The sequence below is a fragment of the Octopus sinensis genome, linkage group LG3 (assembly GCF_006345805.1).
Source record: "Octopus sinensis linkage group LG3, ASM634580v1, whole genome shotgun sequence".
Classification (NCBI taxonomy): domain Eukaryota; kingdom Metazoa; phylum Mollusca; class Cephalopoda; order Octopoda; family Octopodidae; genus Octopus; species Octopus sinensis.
Window position 1 is genome coordinate 69,517,779 of NC_042999.1, and position 20,681 is coordinate 69,538,459.

At 39.2% G+C, this 20,681-nt stretch overlaps 1 protein-coding gene across 1 annotated transcript in view; it reads right to left on the reverse strand.

Annotated features, from left to right (window-relative positions):
* LOC115209758 (centrosomal protein of 72 kDa) overlaps positions 1–20,681 on the reverse strand; it is a 73,494-nt gene that overhangs the window by 18,151 nt on the left and 34,662 nt on the right. Inside the window, exons 8-11 of the mRNA XM_029778271.2 lie at positions 16,973–17,106; positions 10,044–10,126; positions 7,886–8,049; positions 3,785–3,938 (exon numbers count right to left, since the gene is read on the reverse strand). Of these exons, the coding sequence (XP_029634131.1) occupies positions 3,785–3,938; positions 7,886–8,049; positions 10,044–10,126; positions 16,973–17,106 (535 nt within the window). The remainder of the gene's footprint in view (positions 1–3,784; positions 3,939–7,885; positions 8,050–10,043; positions 10,127–16,972; positions 17,107–20,681) is intronic.

Consider the following 20,681-nt stretch of genomic DNA (forward strand, 5'->3'; position numbering starts at 1 on the left):
CATTCAAAACACTGTGCTCCAAAGTTAATTCCAATCTTTTACCAAATCCTTCACACTTCCTTTCTCTGGAACAATCCCTCCTGTCATCCTCTCTTCCTACATCTCAGTGACCATTGTTAGACATTTTAGGGAGCAATATATGATGGAAAATTCTCTTACATGACACACTCACACACCAAAGTTCACTAAAAAAAATGTTGCATTTGATATTAGCAAATATACCAACCGGGTTTGACATGAAAGCCTTCATCATCATCATCTGTGGTCAGTGCCCCCTGACTGGCTCCCGTGCCAGTGGAAAGTTAAAAGCACCATCCAAACATGGCTGATGCCAGTAACCCCTGACTGGCCCCCATGCCAGTGGCACATAATAAGCACTATTCAAATGTGATTGATGCTAGGCCCACCTGACTGGCTCCTGTGCCAGTGGCATGTAAAAAGCATCCACTACACTCTCGGAGTTGCTGGCGTTAGGAAGGGCATCTCGCTGTAGAAACATTGTCAGATCAGATTGCAACCTGGTGCAGCTGCTGGCTCTCCAGATCTCAGTCAAACCGTCCAACCCATGCCAGCAAGGAAAGCAGACGTTAAACGATGATGATGATGATGTCCATGGGCTGGATGGGTTGACCAGGGCTGGTAAGGTGGAAGGCTCCAGTCTGATTTGGCATGGTTTTCTACAGCTGGATGCCTTTCCTAACACCAACCACTCTAAGAGTGTAGTGGGAGTTTTTACATGCACTGGCACAGGTGCCATTTCATGACACTGGTATCTGCCACAACTGCCACATAATGCCAAAAGTCTCAGTCATTGCCTCCATGAGGCCCAACACTTGAAAGGAATTGGCCCTCAAGCTATTAATCCACATTTGTCTCTCAACTCTTGTTGCCCACTATCCTTTAACCTTTATCTTTTTATCTTTTACTTGTTTCAGTCATTAGACTGTGGCCATGCTGGGGCACTACCTCAAAGAATTTTTTGTTGAATGGATCGATCCTAGTACTTTTTTTTAAGCCTGATACTTATTCTATCAGTCTCTTTTGCTGAACTGCTAAGTTACAGCGATGTCAACACACCAACACTGGTTGCCAAGCAATGGTGGGGGACAAACACAGACAACACACACATATGCACACACATACAAACACACAAACACACACATGACAGGCTTCTTTCAGTTTCCACCTACTAAATCCACTCACAAGGTTTTGGTTGACCCAAGGATACAATACAAGACACTTGCAGTGGAACTGAACCCAGAACCATGTGGTTAGGAAGTAAGCTTCTTACCACACATCCAAGCCTAATAGACAGCACATGTCTTTCTTGTAGCCAAGTTCTTACTAATGACTTAAATCTGTTTCTCACCTTTTCAATCAGAGGTTTTCTGTCATCCAATTCTATATGCTGACAATGCTCCCTCTCTCTCTCTCTCTCTCTTGCTATCAACTTTGATACACTACAAGGTTCGGTTAAGTTTCCCACACTCTTCTCTACGCCAATGACCCACTTGCTCTTACTTCTAACAACATTCATTCCTATGCAGACAACACAGTCCTCCTGTACCTTCTGCACCTTTTGAGTCATCCATACAGAACCTTAGCACTTTATGCATGACATATAGCAACACCATGGACAAAGATCTTTAAGAGCCACCTTTGATTTATGCATGACATACACTTGATGCCATAGACAGAGACCTTTGACGCAGATCCAAAGACACAATTAATATAATACATCAAGGAATCACATTTGTACCACACCCATTACACACAAGTACAGACAAATAAACAAAAGGTTCAAAACCACCAACAAATGTTTCACCATTCAACCTTTGGTGACCTCAAAGCAACCTCACACATATAGGATTCTCAAAACTGTTTCACAGCAGCTAGGTTTCTGCTTCTTTTATCTTTTTTTACTTTTGCTTGTTTTAGCCATTAGACTGCGGCCATGCTGGGACACTGCCTTCAAGATTTTTTATCAAATGAATCCAACCCAGTAATTTTTTTTAAGCCTGGTTCTTCAGTCTCTTTTGCAGGACCACTAGGTTATGAGGATGTAAACATACTGACACACACACCAACATACACACACACACACATGCAATGGGATTCTTTCAGTTTCTGTCTACCAAATCCACTCACAAGACTTTGTTCGGCCCGAGGCTATAGTAGAAGACGCTTGCCCAAGGTGCCACGCAATGCGACTGAACCCCGAAGTATAAGACACTTGGCCAAAGTGCCATGCAGTGGGACTGAACCCCGGACCTTGTGGTTGGGAAGCAAGCTTCTTACCACACAGCCATACCTGCATTTAGTTACAAACTTATAAACAAAATATGATAATTAGATTTAATAAGAACCACTGTAATGACTGAGACAGCATAACTCAATAGCACTCCCAGAATTCTGTTTATATTCTACAGAGAACTATCAACTCAATTGATCCAATAACTAAAGCAATCATAGACACAGGTGTGGCTGTGTGGTAAATAGTTAGCTTCCCAACCACATGGTTCCAGGTTCAGGCCCATTGTGTGACACCTTGAGTAAGTGTCTTCTACTATAACCTCAGCCTTGTGTGTTGATTTGGTAGAGAGAAACTGAAAGAAGCCTGTTCTTTATAAATATGGGGGTGGAGTGGGTATTTGTCCCCCCACTGCCACTTGACAGCTGGTGTTAGTTTGTCTACATCCTCTGTAACTAGTAGTTCAGCAAAAGAGACTGATAGAATAAGTTCCAAACTTTAAAAGAAAGTATTGTGGTCAATTCATTTGACTAAGAATTCTTCAAGGCGGTGCCCCAGCATGGCCACACTCTAATGACTGAAACGTGAATCAAGAGACAACGTGCAGTATGTCTTAGATACGAGGAGGTGCTGGAAAGTTCCTGGCTTTAAGAGTATTGAATTAGGTGCATATTTTGCCATAAAAGGAAAATGTTGCTATCAATCAATTTTATCCAAGGTAGGCACTGCCTACCTTGCCTAACTAGATGGCATGTCCCTGGTATATACATATATATATATATATATATATATATATATATATACATACATACAATGGGCTTCTTTCAGTTTCTGCCCACCAATTCCACTCACAAGGCTTTGGTCAATCTGAGGTTAAAATGCAAACAATTACTTAAAGTTCTGCATAATGGAACTGAACCTGAGATCACATGGTTAGGAAGTGTCTATACCTAGGTTGCATAGACATACTGTTTGTTATTCACACTATCAGAAGTGAACGAATGACTGGCCTTGCTGTAAACCTGTCAATTAATCATGGTTTTATTTCCAAAACTAAATATATAGCTAAAAATGAATTGCTTTATATTTTTCATAAATGTCTATGTGGTTAAGAAGCTTACTTTGCCACCAAGTGGCTTTGGGTTCAATCCTACTTCATGGCAATAGCCCCAAGTTGACCAATGTCTTGTGAGACAAGGGGACTATGTGGAAGCCCTTTGTATACATATATATATATATATATATATATATATATAATATATATAGATAGATAGATAGATAGATAGATAGATAGATAGATATTAAAAATGTGTCTGCGTCTTTGCGTTTGTGTATGTCCCTCTCCACCCTAGCTTGACAATCAGTGTTGGTTTGTTTATGTCCCCATAACTTAGAGATGCAGCCCAAGAAATCGAAAGCATCAGGCCAAGGTCAATTTGTCCAAGTAAGCCCTTCAAGGTAGAACCCCCAACATGACCTCAGACCAATGGCTAAAACAAGTAAAAGAGAAAAAAAATGAAACATTTTACTTACATTTGAATTTCACATTTCTATGAAGTGACTGGGCCCCGTTCCAATATTTATCAACAAAATCCATAATCTTGAGAAGTAATCGATCTACACTGGGGCCATCAGAGGTTTTTGAAGCTTCAGATCCTTCACAAGAGATCATAGTTGATGAAGAAGACTGAGTTTAAGAGAAATATTTATACAGACTTTTGTTAATATTTACATGGCATCAATAATAAATAATATATTTATACATTATTTATATTATATATATGTGTGCGTGTGTGTGTAAGTAACCTCTATAATACCTATATAAATAAGGTAAATAAAGCTATTTCTCTGTAGAATGGAAAAAAAATGTCAGATTCTCATCAGAAGCGTCTACATTAATTCTACCAATCCCAGAGAAACAAGCAACCGATCTGATTATATATTCAACAATAGGCACAGAAAACTACTGCTACTAATTTACATAACATGTCAACACTTTATTTTTAAATATCAGAGGACTGTCAATGGAGATCTCAGTCCACATAGTATCGAGGTATGATGGCCTCACAGAGGTGAGGTGGCTGAGTTCCTTTCAAGCGTTGGTCCTCATGAAGGCAAAGTGGCCAAGCTCCATTCAAATGTTGGGTCTCACAGAGGCAATGACCAACACCTTTGGCATTATGCTGTGCTTGCGAAGAAGACCCGTCAAGTTGAGCAAAATCGCAGTCATGGCAGATACTGGTGTCACACAAATGGCACCCATGCAGGGGGCATGTAAAAGCACCCACTACACTGTTGGAGGGGTTGGCGTTAGGAAGGACATCCACCTGTAGGAAACCATGCCAAATCAGACTGGATCCTGGTGCAGCCTTCCAGCGTGCCAGCCCTGGTCAAACCATCCAACTCATGCCAGCATGGACAACAGACACTAAATGATGATGATGATGATACTGATGAACCTATATAGTATGTATATAAACAAGGATAATTAAGCTATACACACACACATACACATATGACAGGCTTCTTTCAGTTCCTATCTACTAAATCCACTCAAAGGGCTATTGTCAGCCCAGGGTTATAGTAATAGATACTTGCTTGTTCATTCAGTGGGACTGAACCACAATTTCTTAATTACACAACCACACCCACACCAACCATTGTTGATAAAAAACTTCCCTTTCAGTGTAAAGAAATGTTAGTTCTGAGAGAGCAAAACATGAAATCAGAAAATACTTGAATAGTATGAAGGAGGTGTTTTATGAACTCAGTGACCTTCTGTTAAGAGTGTTTTTACAGAATGCTCAGCTAGTGCTATTGTAAAGGTGGGAAGAATGTGTGTGTGTGTAAAATGCATATAATAGATCTAGCAATAAACTAGGAGCCACAGTCTGTCAAATAAAGTACTAAAGTTGGGGTTAGTTAATAATAATAGTAATAATAATAGCCCAGCTGGCAACAAGGTATGCGAAAAGGGCATTTGTTTTGCTTGGGTGAGTTTGTTTTGCTTGTTTGTTTAAAGCTCATCCAAGAGAAATTGAGAAATGGCCTTTGAAGTTTTAACTATTACATTATTACATAATGTTGTGGTGGACGCCCCCAGGTGAAAAATAGGCTGGTCCACTACTAATAAATAGTGGACTGATGCAGTCAGTAATGTCAGTCAGTGAGGTACAATATTTAGAGCCAGTCCTGCAGGGACGACGAAATATGTCATCATAATGCGGTACATAACACATAATAATAAAAATAATAATAATATTAATAATAATAATGATAGTAATAATAATAATAGCCCAGCTGACAACAAGGTATGCAATAAGGAAGAAAGAAAAGTTGAGAGATATGACAGGTTAGCTTGGGAAGTTAAGCAGTTGTGGTCGATGAAAAAGGTAGCAGTAGTACCAATAATTGTCGGAGCCCTGGAAACACTGAACAAAAATCTTGAGAAATACGTTGAACAAATAGGGGCTGCAATAAGGGTGGAGCACTTGCAGAAAACAGCACTGCTTTGAACAGCTTGAATACTCCGGAATGTGCTCAAAAAATAAGAGGTGTTACCATAGTTCACTGGTAGTGAACAGCTGACACCGTAGTACATCTCCAGTGTTAGAAGCTGTGCACAGACAATTATAATAATATTTTATAAAGATTGATGTAATTCTTCATAAAGGTAAATAGACAATAAGAAGAGCATGATGTAATTTGTAATAGATTGTCTTTTCAAAAGTTTGAACAATATTTCGACAGATTGTCTGCCTTCTTTAAGTTCAAGATGTAAAATGTAAACAACTGCAGAATCAGGGAAATTCAAAACATAAACAAAGAAATCCTGCATTCCTATTTTGATAGAATAACATCATCAGCTTTCAATTTTATAACTGGTAAAAGGAAAAAGAAAGAAAAAAGAAAAAAAAGAATATTTAGTCAAACTGTTTTGTGTCATTTTATTCATTCCTCCATGGCATGATGTTAGTAATTCACCAATGTATTTCTCCTCATGCATTTTCAGGATTGAAAGTGTAGTTAGATTCAAAATATTTTCTGAGAATGTGCACTTTGAGGTGTTCCTCAAAACTGCAGCCAGTTGATATAAAGTGTTCGGCAAGTTCTGTCGGACTACTGCTGTTGTGCCTTTGGTTTAATTGTTCTTATTTCTTTACTGCCCACAAGGGGCAACACACAGAGGGGACAAACAAGGACAGACAGAGGGATTAAGTCGATTATATTGACCCTAGTACACAACTGGTACTTATTTAATCGACCCTGAAAGGATGAAAGGCAAAGTCGACCTCGGCGGAATTTGAACTCGGAACATAGCAGCAGACAAAATACTGCTAAGCATTTCACCCGACATGCTAATGATTCTGCCAGCTCACGCCTTCACCTTTGGTTTAATTGTTCTATTGTACAACCAACATAAATCAAGTTCTGTTTGGTGCGTTCTGCTGCGTACACCAAATGGGAATCTCCACACATCCCACATTCTGTTATGATTCCTAATGGAACTGACTTGACTCATGTTGTTGCACAATGAACAGGGATTGCCTCTCTTGTGGTTGTTTTTCAAGGTATACCATTCAGAAACTCCAGTAGTAGTTTCTTGGAGTTAGATGTAGTGATTAATATTTCTCTTATATTTTCATTCCATCTAAGAACTACAATAGATGGCTGAGGGAATATTTGTTTAAAACAAGGACATTTTTCTGCAATATGCTAATAACTTTCATGTAACACTTTTAAAATGCCAGCAAAATTTTGGTGCCAGTTAATCACTAAAGGAATTCTATTACAAATTTTACTTAGGTTGCTAAAATTATGCATGGAAGTTTGGTCTTCTTCCTTGCTAATTTTAGCTAAATCATTTGTGATTACCTTTAATAGGTACAATTTATAAATGAACCCACCTACCCTTTTATGTACTGTCACCTTATTTCTTTATTGCCCACAAGGGGCTAAACATAGAGGGGACAAACAAAGGGATTAAGTCAATTACATCAACTCCAGTGCGTGACTGGTACTTAATTTATTGAACCCAAAAGGATGAAAGGCAAAGTCAACCTCGGCGGAATTTGAACTCAGAACATAATGGCAGATGAAATACCACTAAGTCACCTATTGCAGCTTCACCATATATCACGCCTGCGTTTACATCTAATGCTATTTCTAACCATCTTTCACATTCTCACAAAACCTATTCATCCACTCATCCTTGACCCCCCCCTCTATTTCCTCTTTTATCCCACCTTCTTGTACTTTGAGTGTATGCCCAGGCACTGCATCTCTCTTTCTCCATTCTTTCTCCCTTTCATTATTATGTTTTTGTTCCAATTAATTTTGGTAATAATGTAGAATTTAGTAAAATAACTTTGTTATAATCAAGCTGGTGTTTAGAACATAAATTAACATGAACTTTTGATGGAAGGTTTTAATTTAGATCTCTATAAAACAAGGAATCTGTATCATAGAACCATGGGTGGTTTCATGCAAGTTGGTACCAAAAAAGGGTTAAACAATTATAAAACATAAAAGAAGTCATTCCTAAATTTTGCAATTAGTTGAAAAGAAACTTTAACAACATCATAGCAAATAAATTCATATTGAGAACAACAAAATTTGTTGTCACCAACATACTTTTAATGCCTGAGAAGAGGAATGCATATACTTTAGATGTTGCTGTTGTTGTTCTTGTTGTTGGTGTTGCTGGTGGTTCTGACGGTTCTGATGGTCAGTGTTTTGCTGCTGTTGCAACACTAATGGTTCTTTTGGTTGGTGCAATCCATTATCAGCAGTGTGTCCTTTAGATATAAACAATATAATCATGAAAGAAAAACTGCAACAGATTTTCTTTGATTCAATTTGCAAAAGAACAAACAAGATCTAAACAATGCCACTATTTTGTGCTTTAGTGTCTTTAGCCAAAGTCACCCTAGTACCAGTAACTGAATTAGGTCCATGTTATTTTCATAAGCTACTTCTAATTGCTCCTACCCTTTGAATAGTGCCGTTGCCAAACAATTCAAATAATAAGATTCCCCATCAGAAACTCCCTCGATGTATCACGCAGTTCTTAAGTCCTAAGGGTGTTTCTATGTTTTACACAGCCTTTCAAGTCCTGAAGGATGTCTTTACTAAGTATGTAATAGTACGGCATGCACTGTAACTACACACTGCTGCATCCACCATATGTTGGTGATTCCCAATTCCTGGCTGATGACCCCTTTGCACCCTCCTACCCCATTGGTCTGTTTGAGTAGTAATTGCTGGTGAGAGTTTTATGGGTTTGGAGTGTAAATCCTACCTCAACCTCTTTTAGTCGCCTTTTATGACATGCAGAGAAAACATTGGGTCCATTCTTTGACATGCTGGTCCAAAAACTGTGAAATAAAGTGTTTTGCTCAAGAACACAATAGACCACCTGGTTCGGGAAATTCCTGAACCCACAATCTGGCAATCATGTGTACAACATCCCAGTCACTAAGCCACATGCCTTCCCATATTTACAATCGTCATCATCATCATTGTCATCATTTAACGTCCGTTGTCCACACTGGTATGGGTTGGACAGTTTGACCAGGCTGGCAAGCTGGAATGCTGCACTAAATGCCACTCTGATTTGGCATGGTTTTCTACAGCTGGATTCCCTTCCTAATGTCAACCACTCCAAGAGTGTAGTGGGTGCTTTTACATGCCACCGGCACAAGTGCCATTTGTGTGACACCAGTATATGCCATGACTGCAATTTTGCTCAGCTTGATGGTTCTTCTTCCTAAGCACGACATAATGCCAAAGGTCTTGGTCATCATCTCCATGAGGCCCAATGCTCAAAATGTATGCATTACAAATTTGAGGGAGTTTTTGGTGACTTGTTTAAGAAAACACTTTGATAAAAGAGTTCCTTTGTCAGTGGGTTACTTGAAGTTGTTGATGTGAGGTGATGTACAGCAAGGTTGATGTTGTTGCACTGGTTCTAATTCTTTTCTTTTCTATAGTATTTTACTATTTGTTTAGCAGAAATAACAGCATAATCACCCTCAAATTACTCCTTGATATCCTAACACTAGAAAAACAATGAAAATTTCAATTCTAAAAACAATGTACCAGAAAATATGACTGGTAAGTCATAGCTGGATTGTCATCCTAACAATGTTCTCCACTCACTTCTATGTACCCTGTATCTTGAGGGTACACAAAACTTTATCACCACTATTTCTATCTCTTTCTAGCTCCAATCCAGTCTCCCTTCCTCCCCATCTACTCTCTTTCTCATCCATAATGTGAGTAGTCATGTAGTTCCACTACATCAAGAAACCTGTTCTGTTTTGGACCCTTCTCTCACATTTCAATCCCTTGTCCAATGGCATAAAAACCTCCTCCCTCTTTGCTGTAACCTAACTCGGTCAAAAGAGATTTTAGTCTTGGAGGAAAAAGAAGCACCTAGCACACTCTGTAGAATGACTGGCGTTAGAAAGGGCATCCAGTCATAGAAACCATGCCAAAGTAGATGTTGGTGCTTCCTAAAGTCTTTGGAACTGTTAAATCCATCAAATCATCCAACCCATGTCAGCAAGGAACATGGATGTTAAATGATGATGATAGTGATGATGATGACGATAACGATGACGATGATGGTGATGACAATGATGATGGTGGTGATGATGATGATGATGATACTGGTGATGGTAATGAGGGTGATGATGACGATGATGATAGTGATGATGATGGTAGTGGTGATGATGATGATGATGATGATGATGATGATGATAAATGACCAGTTTTATTGAGGACTCACCTGGTTGTGGTGTAAAGGTCGAACGTCCAGTGTATTTAGAATAAGCTTCAACTTCTTCTTGGTGTGAAATTGGCACTGCAAATCTAATGAAATGCTATAATTAATATCAAATCAGTAAAAGTAATCTAAACTTTGATTTAAAATAAACTGTAAGTTCATGATGAAAATATGAAACAGCTTTATTCTTTTATTCGTTTCAGTCATTTGACTGCGGCCATGCTGGAATTGCAGCGATGTTGGAGGGACAAGCACAGACACACAAACATATACACACACATACATATATATATGTATATATACGACAGGCTTCTTTCAGTTTCCGTCTACCAAATCCACTCACAAAGCTTTGGTCAGCCTGAAGCTATAGTAGAAGACACTTGCCCAAGGTGCCACACAGTGGGACTGAACCCAGAACCATGTGGCTGGTAAGCAAGCTTCTTACCACACAGCCACTCCTGCGCCTATACAGACTTTTTTTTTTATATAACCTCATTTTATTTTTATTAACAACATGTTTTTACAGGAAGAAAAGAAAGAAAAAGACATTAAAAGAATATCAAGAAAAAACCCCCACAACTACCTCGCTAGAGAAACAAAGAAAAATCTTTTTAAAAAGTGGGGGTGTGAAGCAGCAGAAGATGTGGGGAGAGTAATAAATTATACACCCCAAACCAAATGGCAAGTTTAGACATGCCTTGCAGATATGATAGCAAAGGTATTGCCATGGAGAATGGCCAGCAACACTCGCTACACCCCACCTTGTGGGACTCATTTCTCAAATAGGCCATAGTTATACCGATTTTGTGGAGGAAATCAGAAGTGCAGGATCCAAGACCATGTAGTACCAACAAACGGTAGCCGGCCAGGTTCCTGTATTTGTTTATTTTGCTCAATTAAAATTATCAAGAAATTAATTTTTACAAATTTAGCAGGGTGAAGGTGGTGGTGGTTGTTTATAGAATTCAAGACTATTAGACCGAATGCCCTACATCATCATCATCATTTAATGTCCATGCTGGCATGGGTTGGACAATTTGACTAGGGCTGGTAAGCTGGAAGGCTGCACCAGACTCCAGTCTGATTTGACATGATTTTCTACAGCTGGATGCCAACCACTTTGAGAGTGCAATGGTTGCTTTTACATGCCACTGGCACGGTTGCCATTTGCATACCAGTATCTGCCATGACTGTTATTTTGCTCAGCTCGATGGATCTTTTTCTCAAGAACGACATAATGCCAAAGGTCTCAGTCATTGCCTCCATGAGGCTCAACATTCAAAAGGAACTCAGCCACTTTGCCTCCCTAATGCTCATAAGGAACTCTTTACATGTCACTGGCACAGGTGCCAGTTATGTGACACCAACATCAGCCTACAGTGTTTAGTTATGGTCATTTATGTTTTGTGTTCAATTTCCACAAGGGTTAACTTTATATTTCAACATTGCAGGTTCAATAAAATATAGATCCAAACAAACCCTTATCATCAACTGTTTCCTTCCCAACAAAATCTTGACATTTTCTGAGCAGGCATAGCTATGTGGTTAAGATGCTTGCTTCCTAACCACATGGTTCTGGATTCAGTCCCATCGTGTGGCATCTTGGATAAGTGTCTTTCACTATAACCCCAGGCTGATCAAAGCCTGTAAGAAGCCCATCGAATATATATTCTTTTATTCTCTCACTTGTTTCAGTCATTTGACTGCAGCTATGCTGGAGCACCACTTTTAGTCGAGCAAATCTGCCCCAGAACTTATTCTTTGTAAGCCTAGTACTTATTCTATCGGTCTCTTTTACTGAACTACTAAGTTAAGTGGTCATAAACACACCATCATCAGTTGTCAAGAGATGGTGTGGGGACAAACATAGACACACAAACATATACATACATACATACATACATATACATATATATATATATATATATATATATATATATATATATATATACGATGGGCTTCTTTCAGTTTCTGTCTACCAAATCCACTCACATGGTTTTGGTCAGCTCAAGGCTATAGTGCTTCTTTCAGTTTCCGTCTACCAAACACACTCACAAAGTTTTGGTCAGCCTGAGGCTATAGTAGAAGACACTTGCCCAAGGTGCCATGCAATGGGACTGAACCTGGAACCATGTGGTTGGTAAGCAACCTACTTACCATACAGCCACTCCTGCACCTATATATATATATATCTTTTATTTTTTATCTTTTATTTATTTTATTTCTTAGCCTGCGGTCATGCTAGGGCACTGCTTTAAGGAAGTTTTAATTAAATGAATCTACCCAAAAAAACTCTTTTCTTAAAAGCCTGGTATTTATTCTATCGGTTTCTTTTGCCAAACTACTAAGTTACAAGGACATAAATACACCAACACCAGTTGTCACGTGGTGGTGGTGGGGGGGGGGGCAAACACACACACACACACACACACACACACACACACAACCACAGATACATAACAGGCTTCTTTCAGCCTGAGACCAAGGTGTCACACTGTGGGACTGAACCCAGAATCATGTGGTTGGGAAGCAAGCTTCTTACCACACAGCCTTGTATGCATATGTATATGTGAGTGTGTGTGTATATGTTTGTTTGTGTACCCTTGTCTAGACATCAAGGGATGGTTGTAAATGAGCCTCACTGTCATACAAGCAAGGTTGTTCATTTCCAGTCTTCTGTGAAAAATATGTCTGGCCATGGAAATGTATTACCTAGCCTGGTAAATGGAAAAACATCCAGCTGTAGAAAAATCTGCCTTGACAATTGGAAAAGTGGACATTAAATGATGATAACGATGATGATGGTGGTGGTGGTGGTGGTGGTGGTGGTGGTGATGATGATGATGTCAGAAATCAATATTAATAGATTTAGTATCAATAAAGTATTACTAGATCAATAAATTGACATGCACATTTGAAGGATAGCAGATCAATCGTTTCTTCCCCCATATTGAATGTGAGAGACATCTTGTGGTAATATCAGGAATCAATAATAAAAAATTTTGTGCCAATAACACTGTACTGAATCAATAAAATTGACAATATTCCTCTTCCATTTTCGAGGCTTTGAGGTTATGTTAGAAACCAATATTCTTTTCTACTCTAGGCACAAGGCCTGAAATTTTGGGGGAGTGGGGGGCCAGTCGATTGGATTGACTCCAGTACACAACTGGTACTTAATTTATCAACCCCGAAAGAATGAAGGCAAAGTTGAACTCGGCAGATTTTGAACTCAGAATGTAAAGACAAATAAAAATCTCTTTGCTTTTCTACTCCAGGCACAAGACCTGGAATTTGTGGGGAGGAGGTCACTTGATTAGATCGACACCAGTATGCAACTGGTACTTTATCTATTGACCCCGAAAGGATGAAAGTCAAAGTCATCTTTGGCAGAATTTGAACTGAGAACATAAAGACAAATTAATACCGAGTGTTTGGCATTATATCATGCTTGAGAAGACCCATCAAGCTGAGCAAAAATCGCAGTCATGGCAGATACTTGTATCATGCAAATTGGCACCCATGCCAGTGGTATGTAAATGCAGCATGGTGTCACGCAAATGGCACCAGTGGCGTATAAAAGCACCCATTGCACTCTCGGAGTGGTTGGCACTAGGAAGGGTGTCCAGCCATAGAAAACCATGCCAAATCAAACTGGAGTCGGGTGCAGCCTTCCAGCGTGCCAGCCCAGTGAAACCATCTAACTCGTGCTAGCATGGACAATAGACATTAAATGACGATGATAATGATGCTGATTTCAAAATTTTCTTTGGTGTTTCAGTAGCACAGAGTTTTATTCTGGAGGTACAATCATTTTTTAAAAATTATGTTTAAAATATCTTGCAGGTTTTCATGTTTTTTCAGATATTGTTGTTCAATGTGCAGGTGTGGCTGTGCGGTAAGAAGTCTGCTTCCCAACCACATGGTTCCAGGTTCAGCCGCACTGCATGGCACCTTGAACACCTTAGACTGACCAAAGCATTGTGAGTGGATTTGGGAGATGGAAACTGAAAGAAGCCTGTTGTATTCATGTATGTGTATGTGTGTGTCTTTGTGTTTGTCCTCCTACTACCACTTGATAACCGGTGTTGATGTGTTTACATCCCTGTAACTTAGTGGTTTGGCAAAGGGAACCAACAGAATAAGTAAGCAGCTTAAAAAAAAAAGTGAGTACTGGGGCTGATACATTCAAGTAAAAATTTTTCATAGCAGTGCCCCAGCATGGCCTCTGTCTAATGAATAAAACAAGTAAAAGATAGAAGATAAAAGATTCCTTTTAAATGCGAAAATTACCCAGACATTTTCTGCCATGTTTGTGGTACTTGTTATAAGATTTTGTCTCAGTCATGTTTTCACAAAGTTATAGCACGCAAAAAGCACCATTCAAATGTGATCAATGCCAGGCACACCTGACTGGCCCCTGTGCTAGTGGCACATAAAAAGCACCCACTACACTCTCAGAGTGGTTGGCATTAAGAAGAGCTTCCAGCTGTAGAAACATTGCTAGATCAGATTGGAACCTGGTGCAGCCATCTGGCTCTCCAGAGCTCAGTCAAACTGTCCGATCAATGCCAGCATGGAAAACGGATGATGATTGGTGAATGACTTTGGTTCTATACAACCAGCCATCATTTGCAGAGTCTGTGAATAGATAACATTATTTACAATGGACAAATACGAGGGACGTTCAGTAAGTAATGCCCCTGACCCACTTGTTGTTGTTTGATCTTGCTGAAATTTTGCATGTGCAATTATTCATATCTCTATAGATTACGTGGCAAATTACAGCTCTGAACTAATTGTGGTTTCTGATTTACAGGTGTTTGAACTGAGTCAAGTGTGAAATGGAGCCTGTTGAGTGTCGAGCAGTGATCCGGGTTTTGTATTTGAAAGGACGCACACCACGGGAGACTTTTGATGAAATGAAAGTAACTTATGATAATGATGCCCCATCATATGAACTTGTTTAAACGCTGGCATCGTGAATTCAAACATGGTCGGAACTCTGTGGAAACAGCCCCCAGATCTGGTCACCCTCCTTCTGCCATTGATGAGGCATCTGTCCGTCAAGTTGAGGCTGCCATTTTGGAAGATCAACGCATAACTATTTGCCAAATAGCCCATGAGGTCAAGATTAGTACCGGGTCTGTGGAAACTATCATTCATGACCATTTGCATATGCAAAAGGTGTCTGCCTGATGGATTCCCATGTTGCTCACACCTTTCCAGAAACAAGAACGCGTCGAGTGCTCGAGGATGAATTTGGAGATGTGCCAAGAAGATGAGTCAAAATTTTTCAAAAGACTGATTACACAGGATGAAACCTGGGTCCATCACCATGATCCAGAGACCAAAGCCCAGTCAATGCAGTGGAAACACCGTGACTCACCTCCTCCAAAGAAGGCAAGGGTGCAGCCCTCTGCTGGCAAGGTCATGCTCACAGTCTTCTGGGATGAGGACGGAGTAGAGATGACAGATTTCCTGGCAAAAGGTACCACAATTACAGGACCCTATTATGCTTCACTTTTGAGGAAATTAAGAGAAGCTATCAAAATCAAGAGGCGGGGCAAGATCAGCAAAGACATTCTCCTCCTGCAGGACAATGCTCCGGTCCACAACTCAATGGTCGCCAGATCAGAAGCACAGGCATGCGGCTATGAACTCTTTCCCCAAACTCCTACTCTCCTGACCTTGCACCCTCTGATTTTCACCTCTTCCCAGCCATGAAGTTGTTTTTGAAAGGAAAGCGTTTCCCAGATGATGCAGCCTTGATTTCTGAAGTCAGGTCGTGGTTGGAGGACCAAGCTGGGGTCTTCTACAAAACGGTCTCTAGAGCTGCATCAAACGATGGGAGAAATGTATAACTCTGGGTGGTTCCTATGTAAAAGAAGACTAATAACTGTGCCAAGTGTCGTTGCTCTACTGCTATGGGAAGTGGGTCAGGGGCATTACTTATTGAATGCCCCTCGTAGGTGTCCCCATCTTGTTTATTGTTACCACAATGTTTCAGCTGATGTACTCTCCAACCTTCATTAGTTGTTCTGGTGGAATTTCAAACCCAACCCTTAATTTGACTAATGGACTACTCTGTTCTCATTCCTAAGATATTCATTTTTCTTTTTTTGCTGATGTTATTTTATTTTTTTTCTGTTGATATTATTTCTTAAGTCCCTGCTTCAGATTGAACTCAGAATCCGAAATTTAGTAGCCAGCACTCTTATCCACTATGCTATATGCCCAGCAGATCATCTGATGAAGGCTGGAGAGTAAGTCAGCCGAAATGTTGTGGTTACAACAAACAGGGTAAGGACATCTATCTGTCCATTGTAAATAATCTACATAATTCCTCATCTCAAAAGTATAGACTAGTATGTACCATGCTTTCATCGATTGCTTATGGTGATTATGTAATGGTGAGCTGACATGAACATCATCTAAGTCTCAGCACTGTTCACTCAGGGACACATCTAGGATGTGATAGCTGGAGGTAAAGAGAGCTATGCCAGCACCAACAGTACCATCAACAGCAGCAGCAGCACCACCATCATCATTTAACATTCGTTTTCCATGCTGGTGCAAGTCTGATGGTTTGACAGAAGCCGTTGTCCGTTTTGGCATGGTTTTTACAGCTGGATGTTCTTCCTAACACCAACCACATTACAGAGCCCACTGGGTGCGTTTTATGTGACACCAGCATCGACAGGGCCACCAAACAACTTGAAAGATAACCATCTGATAATTATTTACAACTGAGTAGACTGAAGCAATATGAAATGAAGTTAATTGTTCAAAAAAAAAATGTTATTATTGCCTACCCCAGAAAGTGAACCCTGGCCCTTATGATTGTGAGCCAAACACCCTAACCACTAGACCACTGGAAATAACAATGTAATTGTGAAAAAATGTAAATAACCAAAGTTATTGAGGTTTACTTGGTTTGATATGTCTGAGCTTTTGGTTGTGTTTCACTGCTCCCACTGTCTAATTTTGAGTAGTCTGAGTAGATTCCATCATTCAGAGACTTGTGTTTCTCAGAGTTTGCAGCATCTTCTGATGTCACTCTGCTCTGAAAGGATAAAGAAAATGGATTACTTTAATAAGGAATAATAAAGGGACAGCAGTGATAATGTGGTCTTGGGTTCAGTCCCATTGCATGGCACCTTGGACAAAATGTCTTTCACTATAACCCTGAGCAGACCAAAGCCTTGTGAGTGGCTTTGGGAGAGCAAAACTAAAAGAAAGCCATCATGTGCATGCATGCGCATGCGTGTGTGTGTGGGGGAATACATATATATATAAATATATATACACACACACATATATATATAATTAAATAGTGCAATACAGTAGTATTGCTTCCCAGTAAAACAAAGCACCAGTATATATATATATATATATATATAATATATATATATATATATATATATATATATATATACACACACATATATCTTTTTTTCCATTTTTACTTATTTCAGTAATTAGATAGTGGTCATGCTGGAGCACTGCCTTGAAGAATTTTTAGTCAAATGAATGGACCCCAGTAATTATATTCTTTTTAAAAGCCTGGTACTTATTCTATTAGTCTCTTTGGCCGAACCACTAAATTATGGGGGTGTAAACACACCAACACTGGTGGTCAAACAGTGGTGCGTGACAATCACAGACACAAAGTCACACACACACACATATATGACGGGCTTCTTTCAGTTTCCATCTACTAAATCCACACAGATGGTTTTGGTTGGCCTAAGGCTATAGTAGAAGACACTTACCTCTAGGTACCATGCAGTGGGACTGAACCTGGAACTATGTGATCGGGAAGTAAGATTCTTACCACAAAGCCATATGTGTGTGTGTGCATATGAAGGTTGCTTCCCTACCACATGGTTTCATCTTCAGTTCCGTTGCATGGTATTTTGAGCAATTGTCATCCACTACAGCCTTGGGCCAAGTAGAGCCTTGTGAGTGAATGCGTAAGAGACAGAAACTGAAAGAAGCCCATAGTATATACACATGTATACATATACATTTGTGTGTGTGTGAGCCTGAGTGTGTGTGTATGTTAGTGTCCTCATCATACAAATCATGTCCTTCATTTCCAATCTTCCATGCAAACATGCCTGGCCAACACATGTTACTTGCAAACAACACACATGCACACACACACACACAGAGTCCAAAACTAATTAATTCATTTCAAAAGTGACTGTGTTTTAGGCTTCTCATCATTATTTTTATATTTCCAACCTCAACTTTAGACATTGCAACCATTTTATTAAAAGTATTTATACTAGCTTGTTTATTGATCTGTTGTCTTATATATGTGTGTGTATGTGTAGATATATATATGTGTGTATGTATATATATGTGTATACACACACGTCAGTTTTTAGTTTGTCTATTGCAATACTAAAACTGCAAAATATAGATATGTGTTTTCTGTGGCTGGGAAATTGTGTTTAATAGTCATACCATGGAATTAAGACCAGCTGGTGGCTGGCTAAATAACACATATACAAATATACAGACAGTGTACAATATAGTGAAGAGACAGAAATACAAAATGGAAATATATGGAGTCGACTGGGCATTTAATCAATATGGAAATCAACAAACATTTCAATAAATCTCAAGTATTTAAAGATGAGGTTTTGTAATTTTAATGCTAGTAAACTTATACAAGGCATGGCTGTATGATTTAAGAGGTTCGCGTTGCAACCGTGTGGTATCAATCCCACTGTATGGCACTTTACACCTTTCTTTATTGTATTTCTGTTGAGATGCTCTGGGTTTCTTTCAATTAATTTTAAATATAACAAAGAATTTAGTAAAATAACTTAGTTATCATTAAGCTGGCGTTAGGAACATAAATTTTGACTAAGGTTTGGTGGAAGATTTTAATTCAGAACTTATGAAAACAAGACATTTGTATTACAGAGCCAGTGCCGGTTTCAGCCACAAGCCAGGTTGGTATCGAAAGGGTTAAGAATTGTTCCTCTATTATATATTTTAACCCTTTTCTTACCATATTTCTGTTGAGATGCTCTGTGTTTCTTTCAATTAATTTTAAATATAACAAAGAATTTAGTAAAATAACTTAGTTATCATTAAGCTGGCGTTAGGAACATAAATTGTGACTAAGGTTTTAATTCAAAACTTATGAAAACAAGACATTTGTACTACTGAGCCAGAACTGGTTTCAGCCAGGTTGGTAACGAAAGGGTTTAAGATGAGGTTTTGTAATTCTAATAATAGTAAAGTATAAAAGGTGTGACTGTGTGATTTAAGAAGTTCACATTGCAACCATGTGGTTTCAATCCCACCATGGCACCTTAAGCAAGTATTTTCTGCTATAATCCAATGCTGATTAATTGTCTTCTAAGTGGATTTATTAGACAGTAAATGAGTAGAAACTCATTCTATACATGCATTCACACATGCACACACACACATACACTAACTTAAGTGCCACTCTTGAGAATTTCGGCTTCTCAAAACTAGAAAGGAGACAGATAGTTAAAAGATTACAGATTCAAGCCATCAAGGGAACTGTCAAAATCTGTAAAACTTTCTAGAAGTTTAGCATTTCAGTACATGTGTGCATGTCTAGACATGCAATTGTATGCATGAGAATACATACATAAAACAAAACATGCAAATCTGCACATGCACATGCCTCCAAATATTGCACACATTCATACAAACATGCACAAGTACCCTGCTGATGTTGGTGAGATTCCAATAAACAAGCCTTGGATTTATATTAGAAACTGGTTCTTTCTCTACTGGCAAGAAATCTTGAAATAAACTGACTGATAATACGTGTGTGTGTGTGTGTGTATGTTTGTGTTTGTCCACCACCACTTGGTTTTTGTATGCTCCTGGAACTTAGCATTTCAACATGGCTGCACTCCAACAACTGAAATACTTGAAATATGAACTTGAAGGGCCAGGTGAAGCACCCAAAGGGCTACGTTCTGTTTGGGCCTCTGCAACCATTCAGTAAATAAATATAATTTTAATTGCTACCATCGTGTAATCTGCAGTGTTTAATTTGACTTTTAAGTGATAACAATGACGACGACGATAATGATGCTGACAATACTGATGATGACAGTGATGACGACGGCGGCGGCGGCGGTGGCGGCAATGATGATGCTGGTGGCTCCCTGTTTCTGGATTCACATTCCACCAAATTTGATTTTAGTATCAACTCTTCTTGGCTTTAGTGATATCAGTTATATACCAGGTTTCAATTGGTATTCTTCTTCCTCTGAAAAGTTCCATTCTGGCACTTGGCACTAAGTGCTGTGCTTCTTTCGTTAAATGTTTTAGGTGCCTACGTAGTCACAAGCAAACTTGCAAACCTTCTCAATGCTTACACTCTTGACCTGGTGAACACTGAGGATGTGACAGCTGGAGTGAGAAAGGGCTGCACCAGGAACCAATAGGCGCTCATTTTCAATGGAAAAATATGAAATGAAGTGCCTTACTCAAGGATACACAACACCACAACCCTTGTTACTCAAGGTATCGAACCAACAACCTGATAATTATGAATCCAATATCTCAATCACATGACCACACACCACCCTAGCACTTATTCAAACAAAATACCTGGTTTTGATTCTGCAACAT